The sequence below is a fragment of the Egretta garzetta genome, unplaced genomic scaffold (genome assembly GCF_000687185.1).
Source record: "Egretta garzetta isolate BGI_Z169 unplaced genomic scaffold, ASM68718v1 scaffold41, whole genome shotgun sequence".
NCBI classification, from domain to species: domain Eukaryota; kingdom Metazoa; phylum Chordata; class Aves; order Pelecaniformes; family Ardeidae; genus Egretta; species Egretta garzetta.
In genome coordinates this window covers 680,443-697,358 of record NW_009258755.1, presented here as the reverse complement: position 1 = coordinate 697,358, position 16,916 = coordinate 680,443, and the positions used below count along the sequence as shown (strand labels likewise).

General features: G+C 39.2%; 1 protein-coding gene across 1 annotated transcript in view; it reads left to right on the top strand.

The window, feature by feature from the left end:
- Positions 1-16,916, top strand: part of COL25A1 (collagen type XXV alpha 1 chain) — a gene marked incomplete at its 5' end in the record, with an annotated part of 325,700 nt that overhangs the window by 285,556 nt on the left and 23,228 nt on the right. Inside the window, 11 exons of the mRNA XM_035888891.1 lie at positions 836-880; positions 2,937-2,981; positions 3,518-3,595; positions 6,648-6,671; positions 8,083-8,127; positions 10,364-10,408; positions 10,718-10,798; positions 11,540-11,602; positions 13,137-13,187; positions 13,549-13,575; positions 15,705-15,785. Of these exons, the coding sequence (XP_035744784.1) occupies positions 836-880; positions 2,937-2,981; positions 3,518-3,595; positions 6,648-6,671; positions 8,083-8,127; positions 10,364-10,408; positions 10,718-10,798; positions 11,540-11,602; positions 13,137-13,187; positions 13,549-13,575; positions 15,705-15,785 (585 nt within the window). The remainder of the gene's footprint in view (positions 1-835; positions 881-2,936; positions 2,982-3,517; positions 3,596-6,647; positions 6,672-8,082; positions 8,128-10,363; positions 10,409-10,717; positions 10,799-11,539; positions 11,603-13,136; positions 13,188-13,548; positions 13,576-15,704; positions 15,786-16,916) is intronic.

Sequence of the window (16,916 nt, the reverse complement as noted above, 5' to 3'; positions counted from 1 at the left end):
ACTTGGCGAGTGAGTTTTTAAATGAAAATTCTGTCAAATGCTTCAGTTCTGTCCAGAAGACAATGGCAGTTTTGTGTTCACAGCTGTGGAACTGCAGTCTGAACAGACTCTTACTTGGTCTACAAAGTAAAGACACTACCTACATACACTGACATGGAGTTGGCCTAATTCATTCCAGCTAAAGTCCTGACCTCCGGGTCCCTAACTTTCAGCATTCAAGTTTGAACTCTTTGACAAGTGTAGCTATTGAATGCAGAGAAAATCCATTTTGCATGCTGTTTTCTAACTCTATAAGAAAGAGGTCATTCTAACTACATTTTAGAGTTGTCTTAATATTTTCCACTGTGTCAAATACCACCAACTTTTCCTTTCCTAATTCATCTTGAAAACAACAGGCAGATTCTATGTTCCTTGGCCAGTTGGTTTCTGTTCACCTGAACCATTGGGAAAAGTTGTGGTAACACTTTATTTTAATCTCCTTATTTTAAGATATTTAACTATATTCTATCTTCTCTATCTCTTCCCTATCATTTTTCAGGAGCTATTGAATGACATAGGTCATTCCTGCAAACCAGTGTTAATGATGTCTACTCTATACTAATGCCAATACTACTTTTCCTTTGGAAGGATGGAATCTGTGGCCTTTGCATGCTGGTGTTAAAGAATATATTACTCTGGGTACTATTAAATTGAGTGGCTTTACAGATTCATAATCTTGGTCATATAAAATGAACTGTTTCTGCTGTTCCATACCGTAGCTAGTCATTACTAATTTCTTTTTCTCTGCACTCCCATTTCTCTATCATTTTTCTCCTGTCTATCTTCCTTCAAACAGGGGAAAACAGGTGAACCTGGATCTAGAGGCCCCAAAGGGTCAAAGGTTAGTAGTAAAGAAATTGTCTTTAGTGGAGTAATTAACACAATGATTTTTAGGATAAATTATTTGTAACATTTCACAGAAACTTCACTTACCTCTTTAAAGAACCTGTAGCAGTCTTCAGTGTTCTTTGTAAGTGAAAACTTTTGACTTTCAGCTTTAGCTATTAGAGTCAAATCCTGTGTGTTTTAAACACTGTGATTCTACTTCTTTCTCTGTTATAACGTCTATTCCACTCTGCTCTGGTTTTCCCCGTGCAACTTGGTTTCTCTCTGTGTAACTGGTGTGGGTTAGTCCTCCCACATGCCAGGACCCAACATCTGACTACGCCTGTGGAGATTTATTTGGGTTTTGCAATAATTTTGTGGATCCACACTTTGGTGAGTTAGGAATCGGTGGTATTCCATGTACTGCAGGCTGAGGTATGCTGGCTACAAGTCCTACAAAGGCAAGACTTGTAGGTTACATTACTGTTTTACCTTCTTTAAAAAACTACTTTGATTATATCTGTCTATCCATCCATCCATCCATCCATCCATCCATCCATCTCTATGTAGATATAGTTGGTTCACATACATGTAGAGAGGTATAAATGATATGCTTTTCTATTCCTTCATCTGCTGTGCAAATACTGTGCTCACTGTACTCCTTCATGTTACATTATGGAGTCAAAGCAAAATGAAAATAGATTTTTTTAGGCGGTTATTTGGTCTACTGTCAGAGTATAGATGGCGAGACAGTGTAGGCTGGTAGGATACTGTTTTCAGTGCTTGTAAGGTCCTTGAAGAACAGCCCATTCACAGTGCTTAAGGATATGATTAAATAAGTGCCACTTACCCTCATTCATTCTCAACAGAAAGAAACATTGGAAGGTGAGGGAGCTGATGAGGGGATTAAAGCATTAGAGTGAAAGCAGAAGAGTAAATCAGCCTCTCATTTGCCTACGGTACCTGGGCACCTCCCAAATGCACCAAAAAGATAAAAATAACCCCTTTAATTGCCTTTTTATCAAAAAAGGATATATTATTTTCATTCTATCTGCATACCTGTCTTGAAAATCTGGCCCACAGCAGTCAATCTAGTGTTTGGGATCCTTATTTTTTAACAATTCCAATGGCATGTTCACTAGCTGCTGCCGAGGCAATGCTGAAAGGCAAGGCAGATGGCACAGCCTTGATTATTTCCTGCCACCGGCCTGCTCTCCATATTTTTTCATTAGCCCCACGACAGTTTTCTGTGTTTTCTATTACCACTGGTGAATTGATCATTCTTCCCTGACTCGTACCAAAGTTTTATAGATTTCAACAGGGGCAAAAGTTGCTGTTCTTACCCAAATTCATTTTGAGTAATAGGAAAATATAAGAGCTTGCTATAAAAAGTGACTGTGAAATGAAATGAAATGTAGTCACTGGAATTTGGGTTATGAATGCATACACATTTGAAATTCCCTCTATCGCTTGAAACATACTACTAATAGCCAGGAAGAAAAAGCTGTGCGCAAGATGGTAAAGATTTCATGTCTGTTGCAGTAAGGAAGTAAAGGAACTCTGATGCTGACAGTAATGTTGTGTTTGTAGGGGAGGCACGGACTCGGAGCAGGGAAGTTCAGAAAGTTAGTGGATTCGTGATCGCAGAAAGAACAGTTTATACACTTTGAAACACACCTTTGAAGAATTTGTTGAGTGTTTTCAGATTTCAGCCTCAGTGGTTTAATTTCTCTAGCTTTCTCTTAAAGCTTTTGATAATAGTACCATTACGAATAGGGAAATTGTATAAATTACATAATTGCTAATCTACCTTTTATTGGTCTTTGGCATTTCTTATTCCAATGCAATAGAGCACTCAGTAACAATTCACACAGAACCAAATGCATCATTGTCAACCCTGCCACTACATAGATTTCGAAGGGTTTTTTTCTTTAATTAATTTAGATCCACGTTCTGTTTACGATTAGAGGCCTTTTAAACCATTTTATTTAAGGCAAACATGTTTAAAAGGGAAGAACTAAGTGACGTATTGTCAAGTGGCATATCTGTTTTCAAATATCATTTTTACATAGGGTGATACAGGCGACAGAGGTGACACAGGGTCTGCGGGTCCACGGGTAAGTCTGCTTCTCATTTCAGCCCTTTGTTTTGTACTCTCAGACTCAGTCCACACTACGAATTGAAATTGTAGCAGCAACTCCAGTTAAACCAGAGAAATTGGGCACTTTGCTCTGGTGGAATGTGTGTTGCTAACTGGCCTTTAATATGAATAACAGCCCTTGCTACTATTTCAAGCAGTCTCCTCTTCACAGTTCATGGGCAGGATGTTACACGGCAGATGTTCTGACATTATTCACAGCCAACACTGAACCGGAGTATAGGAACTGCTTAAATATCTAAACTCAGAGGTTTCATATATTTGCTTGCCCACTGCAGCACAAGTCTCTGTGTACCGACTTGCTTGTTTATATTTGTCCTTTTAAAAAATCGTTTTCCTTTAAAAACAATCTCTAGTTTAATGCTAACTTTTGTGGCTTGTAGTAATACATTGTAAGTACAACAAGATTCCAGCACTGCACTGTCAAGTCAAATCATTTGTCTAGAGTAGCCTTTGGCAGGTGTCTCAAAATTTTTTATGGAAAATGTATTACAGGGACCACCTGGACAGAAGGGTGATCAAGGCGCAACAGAGATAATTGATTATAACGGCAATATCCATGAAGCTCTGCAGGTACGCAAACAGAACAAGGCTGGAGTGGCTTAGTCTGGTCTGGGAAAAAGCAGTCTGACATAATTGCATTTTTCTTTCGTGTAGGCCGTGAAAAAATTTTGTGTGCAAAGGTTTGCTGAGCTTATTAATCAGGAATCTCTTTCTACATTTGGAAACCAGGTTTGCTGTTTGGTGTTAGACAAACTGTTTCCTTGATACAATTTAGCTGAGTGAATTAGTTTCATTTCCCCTGGAGAGTATTGACATCATCTAATGAGGATAAAGCTGATTCATTCCTGGCTCTGGTGCTTAGTGCTGAATTCATGTAATAAACCACATACATAGGTTCGACAGAGGTTTCTGCTTTTCAGTTCATGTGGTATAATGTTGACGTTTCTTTTTTTCCTCCTTTTCCTTCTCCTCTTCCTATAAAATGCAAAGAGCAGAATATTTGAGATTTGGAAGCCCTGTAACGTGGTTCCATTAGCAAGCTGTGGATTCAATCAGCAACTTGAGTATGTTAAATAGACCAGTCTTCCCACTTATTCTTTTCCAGAAAACTTATTTTGACTGGTGTGCAGAAAAGTGTGGAAGATTAAAGTGGGGTTACAAAAAGTATGAATGAGTGTTTGCATAAAAGCAAAGTACCAAGGTGACATATGTCATTGCAGTTAAGGTGATCTACACTGCAGTATACTCAGATGCAAATGCTGTGCCGTGTAACTCCACCGCAGTGAATGGCTTGCTTATGTGCAACTCAAGACTGAATTTGGCTCATTGTGCATCTGAGCATTTTCTCACTGAAGCCGCTGAACTTTTTCTCTTGCATTTTACTCAGTGGGAGTGGATAGATGTCTGGCCAGTCATTTGGTTTTCAAGACTCTTTTGAAAAAATTTAAAAAAAAAAAATCTCGCTGCCATTATTAAATCAAAAAGCCTGTGTGGTGTTAAGGCTAAGTCCACTCTTTCATTGTGAGTGGTGTCTATAGGGAAGTCTACATGGGCACGTTATGAGGCACTGCACTATACCTCTCTTTTGGTTTACCCTTAAGGGAATTCAAACACACAACTTTCAGTCTTTTAAATCACTCTCTGAGTTAGATGCCTCAAGTAGCCTGAAATTAGTGCTGTATATTACCAGACACAGATTTACCAGGGGCTTTAGCCCCTGTATTTCCTGTATTCTGTCTTTGAATCTTAACTCTGGCATCAGTCTTACTTTCAAGCTTCCTCAGAAAAGCTGCATCACATAAAGTAGTCTTAAAAAGGGCCTAAAGCCTATTGCTGTGGTTGAAACAGATTAGGAAGCCCTTATCCCATTGCAAATAATTTCAAATGTCATCACCTTCTGATCCAGGGCAACAAATTGTTTATATTAATGGGAATGTCTGTGCAAGGATGGTGTAAGTAAGATTATATGGGATCTGTCAAAAATATCCTTGCCACATCCACCTCAGTCCTTTCAGATGGCAAGCACCCACTCCTAAGTCTCCTGGTGCCAAATTCTTAAGGGCTCTGAGATTTGCAGCTCTCCCATAGAAGCAAATGGGAACTTTCAGTGCTCAGCACTGAGCTGTGAACTTGCACAGAATTGGGCCTGCTGATTTAAGACGCTGACAAGAGTTTGCAAGATCTGGGCTGCCTGTCTGCTTTTTTAGAATTTAGTAATAACCATCAAGCAGCCTAGGAGCTTCAGAGCAATTTAGTTACTTTGCCTTGTGTCTCCTATTCAATCTCATGTGTCAGTGGAGAATAAGATGTCTTAGCCCATCAGCACTGAAAATTGTGATCTTAAAATTCTCATCCTAGTTTGAGCAAGACCCCTGCTGAGTGTATCCACATACACTTGGAGGACCAGATACAAAATGTGTGCGTCTATTGAAATTGCTCTTTAGGACTATTCTGCAGAATTTCCTAAGGCAAAAGGCGGTAGCTGCAGAAGTTTAACCTTTGCAGGAAGTACAGGATATTTAGACATTAAAATCTGAAGATGCTTCTGAAAAGGAACCCATTAGTGTGAACGTGCAAACACTAATTTGCAATGGTTATTTTAGGTTTTCATATTACATAAACTGAATCCTTCATGGTTTTTAAAATTCTTGACATACTTCCATAAATATATTTAAATGCAAAGGACATCAATTTATTCAAGTAATCTGCTGGAGAACTTTTTTTTTAAGTACTTTGTATTGAGCAGGTTCCAAATTTTTGACAGCAGTACATATTATTGCACTGGCAAATGAAGATTCTTTTAAAGCTTAAAACAGATTTGCAAACTTTTGTTTGCACATAGGAAAACAGTTAGAGAAGTTAAATATTTCTTATTCCATGTATGCTAGGAGGTTCTTCACAGGCTATAGGAAAGCACTGTGCAAGCAGCAGTATTTGGGGTTTTTACTCTGTTTAAAATTATAGACAAGCATTTTAACTACTTTTAAACACTTTTTCACTTGCTTTCAGATTCCTCTTTGGCAGAAAATAGTGGCGGGTCAAGATATTTTGCCTCCTTCCATGATGAAAATGTCCTTTGTCTTTCCAGTCATTTAAAGCAGAATTGTAGTATATACAGCTGAGTTTCTGGGCTAGCAGTTTCAGATTTAAGAACTTAAATTTTTTGTACATCTTATTTTATGTATGAAAATAAATGTTACGTCTCTACTCTAGGAACTGTATTTGTTAATTAAACAGTACTACAAAACCTCCAGAGATTGCAAAACATGGGGCAAGTCTTTTATTCATTTTAAGATAGCAACTCACCATATTATCTTAAAATATTTTTTAAAAAAAACTTTTAAAGACTTTGGATATTATTTTGCTATTTAGCATCTTTTATTATTTATTTGATCACTTAAATTGTACGAGAACCTGCAGTCTTCACTTATGTAAAATCCAGATTCCCATAGAAGCCAAGTAGCTGGTACAAAAAGCTGGTAGCTTTTTTTTTTTGGATGCATGGTGTATCCCAAATGAAGCATAGGTTTTATGGAGGTTGCTAAATTGTAGCAAGCAGAATATTTTATATCTTTGTTCAGTTCTGGTAACGGTGTCTCTTTTTAATACATTTTGCCAACAGAGGATTGCCACCCTGACTGTCACGGTAATTCCTATCGCATGACTTACTGTCTGTTGTAGAATTCCTTTGTGTCATAGCATGTTCATAATTCTGCCAGTTCAGGACATGTCTTCATTGGATGTTGACTCTGTTCATCATCACGTGTATTTATTTATTTGCTTAGCATTCCCATAGCAGAGAACACATTGTTGAAAGCCATTCAACAGTATGGCAAATTTTCAGTTCACTTAAGAGACAAGGAAAATATGGACCTCAGTATTTCTGTAGGTACACCTTTAGGCAGACAGCTGCTTTGGGATTTATGGTGTATGTTCCCATCTCTGTGTATCTACATGGGAGTCAAGCGAAAACACAAAGCAGAATTTGAGTGCCAAATAATTTTCTGTTATCAATCTTCTTTTCAGGGCAGAAATTCAGTTCTTTCCAATTGGCTTGTGAAGACATTGTTTGGGAGTTTTCAGACCAGATGCAAATTATTTTCTGAAAAACACCTGACTCCATTAACTATAAGTAAGCAAAGCTAAGTAGAAAGCCCAAGTATGAGGGATCCTCTTGTCCCATCTTACCAGATCTCGGAAATAAATGCAAATTTTCCAGCACCTGTCCCCAGAATGTGCGGATGACTGAACACGCCAGTGCTCTTACTCCAGCCAATTTCTGTGGGAGGTTTAGCCACATCAGGCCAGACACAATTTCTGAGAATACTGACACCGGCTAGGAGATACTTATAGTATTGCAGGTTCAGCCTTCCCTAAAAGCTGCAGACTTGGTATAGGCAAATTATTTTATTCTTTTTATTTCAAGTTCTTCTCTGCAAGATTGCTGTTAGTCCTATTTTCCCATCTGTACTAATGCTTCTCTATATTAATGGAGCGGATTTTTAATTTTTTTTTTTTAAAGCATCCCCACTGTGCACCATCCAGATCAATATTTGATATGCAACACTGTGTCCACAGCCTGAGGTAGAAATGAAAGAAATAGTTACAACTTATTCCATGGCAATTTCACAAAGCACTGGGTATCCCCAAATGCACTTAGCATCTTTTAGCAGAATCCTCTTTGCAATCAGCTGGAGGTTTCTCCTGACCTTGGATTGTTTTGGATCAGGAGGTAAGGGCTGGCAAATGTGGCTGAGCTGAGTTTTTGGTCTCCCTGCCATTAAGAGAAGCTTTGCCATTTCATCAATGGGAGCAGCAGGACTTTATTATAAAATACGAGCTGTACTGTTACTTCAACATTGCTTTTTGTGGTACCCTTCTGTTTGTTGAGAGTTGTCATAGATTAACAACTCGTCCACATCTTGTCTTGGTTCCCCTTGTGTCAAAAATCTAACCCATTTTATTACAGTAGCTATATTAACATTCAGCCTGTGTTTACATGGCAAGTCCTGCAGGAATTTACTTAAAAGCTGAGAGGTTTGTATGCTTCTGTTTAGGGGCCACCAGGACCACCAGGACCTCAAGGGCTGCAAGGACCAAAGGTGACCTTCCTTATTTTACCCCTTGTATCTTAAGGGTGGAAGTATTTTCTGATTTTTTAACTCGTGTGTGCACACAGGTACATGGAGCTCTCCTGCACAGCATATTTAACTGAGATTTTACTGAATATGGCATGTTTCAAACTTGGCGTCCTAGCCTTTTGAAATGTGGCTTTCCAGAATAGGTGCTTTGTTTAGATGCCACACGCAGATGCTCGGCTGTGAACCAGCAAAATGAATTAGTACTGAAACAGGGCAGAAGCATCTCCCCCATGGTCCTGCACTGAGGCTGTTCCTCTGCTGCGGAGGGTGCTCTGTGTATTTGCAAAGTAGCTGCACAAGCAGACAGTGGCTCCTACACATCACATCACATGGGTAGGAATGAGGTAGGCAAACCAGCGTGAGCAAGGCACCGCTGGCCCACAGTATGAGTGCATGCAAATGCAGCTTTTATATTACAGCGGTGCCCACCCAAATAAGCACGGCATTTTCTAATCTCAGTAGAAATTAAAACGCGTACATGTGAGCAGGAGCCAGGCTGCAAACCCAAGCCTGCTAATCCCACCTGGCTGGTGCTATGTGTGGTACCAGAACTATTAGTGAGCAGCCCACACAGAGACTATGAATGCCATATGAATACCATATGCTGTGCTGTTCTATAAAATTTAAATAATAAATTTGCCTATACATTAAAACAAAAAAAGTGTTGCAATTAGTGGACCCTCCTTAAACTGGTTTTAAATTACTTGATACAATTCTCCTATTTCTTAAATACCAGATATACCCTAGCTTCTCTCAGTAAATACATGTTTCTTCAGTAACAATACTAGACATCTGAATTTTAGGTTTCATCCAACGTATCATATGGAAATACATCACATTATACATGTTAATTGTTTTGAGAAAGTGAGAAACCGGGTTCATTCTCCTACATGAAAACTGATCATGGAATACATAGTTAAGTGTGCAGAAATGGCTTTCTGCATTAGGATCTACCCAGCATTTCTGCAGCCTGGAGTATGTTTGTCATGGTTTAACCCCAGCTGGCAACTGAGCCCCACACAGCCGCTCACTCACTCCCCCCGGTGGAATGGGGGAGAGAATTGGAAAGGTAAAAGTGAGAAGACTCGTGGGTTGAGATAAAGACAGTTTAAGAGGTAAAGCAAGGGCCACGCACGCAAGCAAAGCAAAACAAGGAATTCACTCACTGCTTCCCATGGGCAGGCAGGTGCTCAGCCATCTCCAGGAAAGCAGGGCTCCATCACGCCTAAGGTTTACTTGGGAAGACAAACGCCACCACTCCAAACATCTCCCCCCTTCCTTCTTCTTCCCCCAGCTTTACATGCTGTGCATGACACTATATGGTCTGGAATAGCCCTTTGGCCACTTGGGGTCAGCTGTCCTGGCTGTGCCCCCTCCCAGCTTCTTGTGCACCTGGCAGAGCATGGGAAGCTGAAAAGTCCTTGACTGGTATAAACACTGCTTGGCAACAACTAAAACATCAGTGTGTTATCAACATTATTCTCCTACTAAATCCAAAACACAGCACTGTGCCAGCTACTGGGAAGAAAATTAACTCTATCCCAGACTAAACCAGGACAATGTTGTAAAACACAGAGGAATTGGAGTGTGGAAGAGGTTATGTTCCTTCACATGGGTGAGCATTCCCATTCAAAGTTAACAACATAAAACAGAAGTCAACCTTACAGGAGTTTGTTTCCAGTATCGTAGTCTCTACCCATCTATGTAACTTGTTTCCTCGGAGAGTGCTATTCAGGAACTGGTGCATACAGAATGTCGTGAATATGAACTCCTTCACTGGGTGATTTATATTAGCCAGGGAAATAAAACATAAAGTCTCTGTCTACCCTACATATATCGAGAGCCATGATTCCATATTTATTGCAGTAGCTGACACAAAGTTTCCACTGGACTGGGGTCTTTTCACCAGGCTTCTGGGATTTCTTCTTTTTTCTTTCTTCTTGTGCACTCATCTGGCCTTTATACAACCCAAAGCTTGTGTATTGGCCTAACCAGCAGGGCTCTATTCAACATGTTGAATCCTGCTATTGTACATACGCTGCTCTTTTTGACGGAATATTCTCTGGTTTTGTTGTTGTTAATTATGGCAATTTACTAATCTCAGACATTACTAAGCAGTTTAGTTCATTTAGCACTGCCTCTTCCCTCTAACGGCTGGGACAATTGGGATAATCCAATTCCATCTTATCTTTTGCAGGGAGAACCAGGATCCCCAGGAACTCCAGGAGTTGATGGGGAGCAGGTACATTATGCATAAATTGTGTAGTGCAGATTGTGTGAGCAGCCATAGGCTATTTCAGGAGATTATTTCTGTGATCCCATGTTGTAGCTTAGATTTCATAATCTAAATAATAATATAATGATAGTAATTAATAAGGAGCATTATTGTGTTGCTGCATACTCTGTGGTCTAATAATGGCTGCATTTCTACATAATAATAACAAAGGACAATCCACAGAATGACTTTTTCTGTTTATTAGGATCAAAGGTAGAATTCTGTTGGGTTGTCTGGTTTTTTTCACACAACTTGCTGAATAAGTACGTATTTTAGGGTCCTAAAGGCTCAAAAGGAGATACAGGTGATCCTGGAATGCCTGGAGAAAAGGGAGGAATTGGACTGCCTGGCCTGCCAGTGAGTATGAAAAATGAATTAATTTTAGCTACAATACTTGTATTTTTTCTCTCTTCCACTATCAGGAATTTCCAACAGTGCTGATAAATTGCAGATGGAACAGAAAGCACTGGAGAGGAAAATTCTGAGATTGTTCTGCAGCTAATCTAGGAGGAGGTGTAAGATTATCAGAACTTTTCATCCCACTTGCGGTCAAACAAAATATTGCTTTGGGAAGAGAGAGATGAGTTGGCATGCTGATCAGATTTGTACCTCTCTTGTAATGTATAGCACAACTTGGGCAAGTGTAGCTTGTAGGAGAATGGAGCTGTGTTTTGAACACTTGTCAGGAATTTCAGATGACTCAGGTTGAGGAGGGAGAGAAAATGCATCAATATTTACGGGATGCATTCCTCCTATTCCTATATACATTTATATGTACAAATGACATTTCTCTGTAAAAATAGAAACAATTCCAAAAATGTATCCACAGTTAATATATCGTGAATGGAGTGCCAACTTAAGGACTTGTCATAAATATCATCCCATGATAGCTGACAATATAAAAGCATACCTTTACATTTGTTAACAGTTTATTAATAAATTAACACCAGAATTAAAGAAAAGGAATTCCATTAAATGTGTGCTGTATTATTCTTCTCAAAAAATGGTAATTATTTGTAAATAATTATTATAATTTCTAGACTGATTGCTAATAAGATTAAAGCTCTTTATAAATGCTGTTTTGTAATGTTTTTGTAGGGAGCCAATGGTATGAAAGGCGAAAAAGGAGATGTTGGTTTGCCTGGAGCCCAAGGTCCTTCGGTAAGTCTCAGTGTGGTGTTGCAGTGACCGCAGTAGTCCAGCAATGGTTCTCCAGATTTGATACTGAAAAATACTTCATATTCATGACTGATATTTCCTGACATCCTCGAGGGTCCCTACACTTGAACTTTCAAAATATTGTTCTTCTTTGAATAATAATTTGCCCTTTTGAGAATGAACAGACAGACTTCTGGTCATAGAGCTAAATACTGTTTAAGCAATTCTTAAGATATAATCCTGTTCTGTTCTGTTCTCTCTCTGTGAACAACAGTCCTGTTCACTTCAGTGAAAGCCTTCTGGCTCTGTAATGAATCAAAAGATAAATGCTTTGCAAGATAAAATAGATAAAACTGATGGAAAAAAATAAACCAAACCCCAAACAAATCTCTCTCAACACCTTGTATTCTGGGGATCTCAGAAAGTCCGGTGAGAACCAGACTGGTCTGACTTCAGCCATGTCAGGAATAGCAGCATGTGACCCAGGATAGAGACTAGTTTTACGAGACCAGACATTCTCTTGATTTTTCAAAGCATTGTAAAGACATTTAAAAAAAACCACCCTTAAAACAAGAGCCTCCCCACACAATACCTTTATGATATGGATGATTAACATTATCAGAGCACAGTAAGCTAGGAAACCTCAGAGCAGAAGTTAACTACCACTGCCTTGTCAGTGGTGTCATGCCCTGGGTATTTGGAGCCATAGCTCTGAGGAGTCCAAGAGGTTGCCCTCTGCCACCGCAGGACACGCTAGGCACCCTGTATCTCCAACTGTCTTTCTCTGAAATGAAAATGAATTTGTAGCAAATTAGTTCACTAACTCGTTCATCTTGCTCTGCTCGTTTTCACTTGAACGAAGGCTTTTGGTTTTCAGGAGATTTCACAGGCGGTAGGACCGCTGTCTTATGTTTCAGGGCTCATTTGTTAGGAACACAGACAACAAGCACAGAATATGCGTGTGCTAAATGCTGAGCAACCTGATTACCTATTTTAATGACTTCAGGGAATTCTTGGGACAAGTGGGCTAAATGAAATAAAAGGAGAGACAAAGGGCAATTTTGAAAATACAACAAACCCTAGCTTGAATTTAGTATCTTTTCCATTCATCAGTATTGGGGAGGAATAAAATCACACATCATCATCTTCTGTTGCTGTAGATTATCTAGTACAGGGACATCTAAGAAGCACATACCATAAAATATTAAAAGTTCAAGCATCCCTGCTCAGGACTGTTTGTTTTAGAGAGATTTTTTTTTTCTCCCATAGTGTCTTAAAGTATATATTTAGATCGTAGGAGTAAGAACTGGGAGACAGGCATGCCATATGGCACAGGTAAATCTACACTTCAGGTACCCTGTCTTTCGAATCAAAATAATTCCCATTCCTAAAACCCTTCCTGAATATGCTGTCAATGCACACCATCACATTGCTATGTTTGTAAGTGCTTGCCAACAGAAGAGTCAGTCTGACTTTTGGTATTTGTCAGGGAATTCTTTGCTCTGTATGATTTAATGCCATTGTTTTTTATCTGTAGATGATAGGACCACCTGGACCACCAGGGCCACATGGTCCTCCAGGCCCTATGGTAAGCTTGGGAGGAAGAGTGGGTCTAGAAAGGGCTTAAGCCCTCTTGTCACTTTAATGCCTGCCTAACAGAAGTGCTATCAGAGTACGTGACCATTAGAGAGGGACCTAATTTAGGGCCTTTTCTGCATGTCTTAAAATTCATAGGAAGTAGAGGGACAAATTGCACCTGCCTATGTTAGTGTTAACATGTTAGTGGTCTGGTTCATTCTCTGAATCAGGTGTTTACGGTTGTTTTATTGGCAGCTGCATTTCATCTGTGAGGACAAAAACACAGGTGCAACTCACACCCCTATAAAGCAACAAAGTCTGAAAAATTGGTGGTGTATTTTCATAATGAAAAATGGTATCTTTATTTTCAGGGACCTCATGGACTGCCTGGCCCAAAGGTAAATTAATGGCTGTCTTGAACAGTCATGTTCTTTATGTCTACGAAGTGTCATGCTGTGTTCTCTAATGCATGCAGCCTTGTTTTGTCTTATGTCTCATTTAATAAATGTTTCTGATATTCTTAAACCTTAAAGCAGATGTTAATATTGACACATAGCTTAAAAGTTTTTTTAAATTTTCTGTGATTGTTTCTGAGTAATAGTTCTCCTGAGCATTGGCTGAATCCATTTTTTTTTGTATTAGTATTTGTGATGTGGCACCACATTATTTAGTTTCCTGTTACTGGGCAAGTTACTTGCCACTGCACTTGCAATTGGCATTCCTTTTGAACACAGAAGCGTGTTATATGCTCAGGAAATGGAGACAAATAAACTCTTCTTCATTTATGCTCTCTTGCTTCTCCTACTTCTTCTAGTACGAATGGCCTTGCACCTTCTTAGGTGCCGTGTACTTTGCTGGCCAGTTCCTCAACACATTATGCAAGTTCCCCATCATAAGCTTATGTGTGTATTTTCACGTTTTCCCACCTGGAATCCATGATCAGGCATGTATTCAATACTGTTTGAACATTTTCCACAGCACAGTACATGAAGATACACTGTAGGGACTCTCTGAGCCCATGAAAACAGCTCAGGATGGAGGAAGCAGGTTTTGGCAGAGTTGGGATATTTTAATTTGTACTTTAATTCAGCAATCACCAGTAAACTAAAATTCAGTGTGATGCTACAGCATAGCAGTCGATAGGGCCAGTGGTGTTGTCAGGCACGATCATTTTAATTACTGTGGCTCCCTAATCACGTGCATCTTTCTCAAAAAATAAGTCAGAGGAGGAGGGGTTTTTTGGTTTAGTTTTTGGGTTTTGTTTTGGTTTTTTTAGGGTGTGAGACAGAAAATCACAGGTTTGAATTGTTATGAGACTGTTTGTGTTACCCGGGCACAAGAAGCCTGAGTCATAAATCATTTTTTGAGGTCAGGTCTGTTCCATCTTAGCACCAGCCCTGCCTTACCTCAGGCTTTTGGCCTGAGACTCAGGCTCTTGTGAGATTTCTCAGGTCTGTTTCCAAAACTTCAGCATTTTCAGTGCTACCGCTCTGAAAGTCGCATTGAGTCAAATAGAAGGAGAATGAAGAAACGGCTACTTAGGCAGGGTGCAAAGGAGGCAGATGATGTCTGGAGTTACTTACAGCACCAGACTAGATTCTATTCAGATTTAAAAAAAAAAAATGAATATGATGTAAGGTAACATAGCACATCAAAGGGAAACCTAGGAACAAGGCCATGGGGAGACACCTGGATGAAATACCCGTGTATTTCTGTTTCCCAAAAGAGGCAGGCGTGGCCAGTACTCTCTTTGACTGGGCAGCCCTCAAGCTGAGGGAGTTTTTCATTATGTGAGAATGATTTATTGGCAACTCCAAGCCCACCATTATCCTCTTAGTGATGTTTAATGTAATAGCCCATGCATAATTTAACAATCACAAGACAAGTGCCATTTCTTCCACTGTTTAAAAGTCTCTGTATGAACACAGAAACTGCGGACCTCCCAGATAGCTTGGCATTGCATAACCTAGGCTGCTTCTTTTAATTTGTCACTGTTTAATTATGTGTGCTTAAAGGTTTAAAATATCTTTATGTAAGATTTTGCTGCAAATTCCAGTTTGCCTTAAGAAAAAATTTTGCTTCCTTACAAAATATACTCTTCGGGAGATCCCACTATAGAAACGTTTCGTTTTGAAGCTTAGTCTTCTGCAAGTTCTGTTTCAGTTTGAATTATCTGTATAGGGGTGTTTATGGGATTTGGGGAAAATTCAAAACACCCTGAAACTCACGCTTAATTCAAACCATCTAACTATAGTGATAATTATTAGGAAAGGATTCAAAGGAATCTGTTACTCATAAGTTTCCTGTAGTTTTTTTCACACAGATTTTAAATCTCCAGCAGACGTCTCCCAGGTGCTTTTTGCCCAGTACTATATCAGTATGTAAATTGCCAGTAAACTGAGAAGGTTGAATTTGTGTCCTTGTTTCAAACTGGAATTTGCAGCCATTTCTGAGACTGGCTTCTTCTATCCCAGCTTAAACACACGTTATAGAACCAAAAATTTGGCATTTATACTTTTACGTTTAGGGTGAACCAGGGTTAAATGGTCTTAAAGGATTGAAGGGTGAACCAGGTCAAAAAGGTGACAGAGGGCCCCTTGGTCTTCCAGTAAGTAAAAAACCCCAACTATTCAATCTCAGTGCAAATCACAAACTTCTCTTTCTACTCCTGATGAACAACTCTGGTTTACTCAACAGCACATACATAGAATATGCTGTGCTAGAGCAGAGCGTTGGTCTTGTTTTGTTTTACCCCAAATCTGTGCTATCATCCAAAGTAACATCCTGTAACACCCAGTGCTGTCAGGTTGGGTTTTTTTGTTCTGTGTCATTTGAAAGTGTTCAGTGTCACAAGGATGCCATCACCCCCATTACATTAGTCGTATTGTTATTTAAGTGTTGTATGGTGTTTGCGTTAAAAAAGGAGTCTTCCCTCTTCCCCCGTCTCTTCAGTTATTCTTCCTCTGTTTGCTCTTCTGCAGTTAAAATGGAGGGGTCTAACTGAGGAAAGTTAAAAATTGGTTTAGAGATTTTTTTTTTTTCCCCCCTCATTCATGAGGGATGATGGATTGTACTTTTGCCTTGTTCTTTAGAAAATTTCAATTCTGAGTGTTTGGCATAAATTTTGTCTTAGAAAGAGATGAAGGACCTTAAAAATAAATTTTCATGTGGAACCATTCTGGCTCTTAAAATTTAGGCTGACAAAAGAGAAAATACTTTGCGTGCTTACTTTGTGTGTTTGGAAGCACTCTGAAAAGCTAGTTTTATTTTTTCCTCACAAAAAGCTCATTTTTCCTTTTTTATTTTTTTTCTAATATGAGGGTTACTCCATGTAATTACATTGTTAACAGTAAAATAGAGGAAAAAGACTTAGTTGACCCAAAGGAACCCAAACTCCTCTAAATAATATTTTCAAGAATTATGTGCAGGGCCTCTGGAGAAGGTCAGCTTCACTGAGAACTTTAATTATTTTGAAAAAAAGGATTGTTCTCAAGTTGACAGTTACAGTTATGTAGAGAAGGAGGTCTGGGGGTCTGAGCCAACCCCCTGAAAATGCCTAAAAGGAAGAAGAAAGTTTTGTTTCCAACAGAAATGTTTGTTCTAACCCAGAGCAAAATACGCCATTAGTTTTTCAAATTTATATAGATCTTGTCTAGCTCCTGCTCACTACTTTTTCTTAAATGACATTTTAAGGAGCAAAGTCCAAGTGTTTTACTTTCTAAAAATGGCTCATTCGCAT